Below are 1646 nucleotides of genomic sequence, written 5' to 3' on the forward strand. Positions count from 1 at the left end.
AGTTTCCAAATAATTGGTTACAGACCCAATGACAAAAACGTCTAGCCAGAACAAGCTTGCAACATACACTTTATTGTGTACTTCAAGTGTATTAATATAAATAACAATAAATAATATAAATAACAAGGCATCTGGGCATAAAGCTTGCTTATGCACAATGTGTAACAGTATGAACGAACACAATTTAAACTACCAGTGCAATTTCAACATTTGAACTAAACGTAAAGTAATTTAACAGTACTTTAAATGTCAATATGTCCCAGTTCCATTCTACGGTTATGGAGGCCAATAAACTCTGCCAGGACATGATCTACAGCAGGAGGGGTTTTATTATGTATATGGAGCAAAGCTAAACCATTCAGACGGCTTTGCCCCATAGTGCTGCGCAGATGGGTTTCTAGAAGCTTTAGAGAACTAAAGCTGCGCTCTGCTTCACAGGCAGTGACTGGAAGTACACATATTATCTGAAGTAGGGTGTTTATATTGGGGTATGCCAGTTTACTAGCATGGCATAGAGATTCAAAAGGTGTGGAGGGGAGAATGGCTGTATCCTGAGCTTTCCAATGATTTTTCCATAGCATCAGCTCAGCATGGAATGTTCTTGGAGAAGGAAGATCATCCTCATACATATTAGTGAAATTAGTTATCATTTGGCTCTGATCTGCACTGTCTGTAACAATTACAGATGGAATGATGGTCAGTGCTGTCATGGCTTTTGGTTGATGATCAGATAAGCGAACATCAAGCTCTGTAATAAGATGGTCAAGATACGGGACAGTAATGACACGCCTGTAATAGATTTCAGGATTTTCTGCTGGCACATTGCTTCTATGGGTTTGATGACCACAGGTATGTGGGAGACTAGGTGTAACTCCTAACATTAATCCTAAATCACTGGCTTTCTTAAAGAGCATGGCATGCTCATTATCAATATCCTGTCTGATTCCTGCCATTGTAACTTTTAGAACCTCAACTGCAGAACAGGCTTTCACAATGTCATTTGCTTTAGCTTGTAGTAAGACAGTAAGTCGTTTATCAAATGACATACAGTGCTGTACTACTACTAAAGTAATGCTGTGGTCAAAAGTAGTTAAAGTAAGGTGCAGAGATTTGGCATCAACCATGCTATCTTTGCTCCAGGATGCTGGATTTTGTGATGGTGGATTATAAATGTCCACAAAACATTTCACTATTGCAGGATACAAGTCAAGGAAGGTCTCCAGTGCATGATGCCGTTCTATCCAACGGGTCCTGCACAGAGACTTCAACCTTTTTCTTGTAGCTTCTGGGCACTCACTAGAAATAGCAGCCTCAAGAGCAGTTTGGCGTTTTGGGTGACAGTCAAAAAAAGTGTGTACTCGATCCACAGCACCAAACATATTCCTCACCATGGGAATATTAGAAGCTGCCATGATGGCTAGGTTTAAAACATGGGAGCAGCAATGAGTATAGACCGCCTTTGGGTACTGACGAGATATAATTGCAGCAGTACCTTTCACCTTCCCTGCCATTGACCCTGCACCGTCATATGCCTGACCACGAAGTTTGTTCAAAGAAAGTCCGGCCATATATTAATGCCTGTGAGGATTTGTTGTGCAATATTTTGCCCAGTGACCCCCTCGCTGCATTCTATAAATCTTAGGAAC

The 1646-nt window shown here is 40.9% G+C and overlaps 1 protein-coding gene across 1 annotated transcript; it reads right to left on the bottom strand.

The window, feature by feature from the left end:
- Positions 1 to 242: 242 nt before the first annotated feature.
- On the bottom strand, positions 243 to 1412 carry LOC148454055 (52 kDa repressor of the inhibitor of the protein kinase-like). Its single transcript, XM_088461302.1, has one exon. The coding sequence runs from the start codon at positions 1410 to 1412 to the stop codon at positions 243 to 245; it is 1170 nt and encodes a 389-aa protein (XP_088317428.1).
- Between the last annotated feature and the right edge of the window lie 234 nt (positions 1413 to 1646).

The sequence above is a fragment of the Taudactylus pleione genome, unplaced genomic scaffold (genome assembly GCF_031769625.1).
Source record: "Taudactylus pleione unplaced genomic scaffold, aTauple2 ptg001032l, whole genome shotgun sequence".
In the NCBI taxonomy this organism is placed as follows: Eukaryota; Metazoa; Chordata; class Amphibia; order Anura; family Myobatrachidae; genus Taudactylus; species Taudactylus pleione.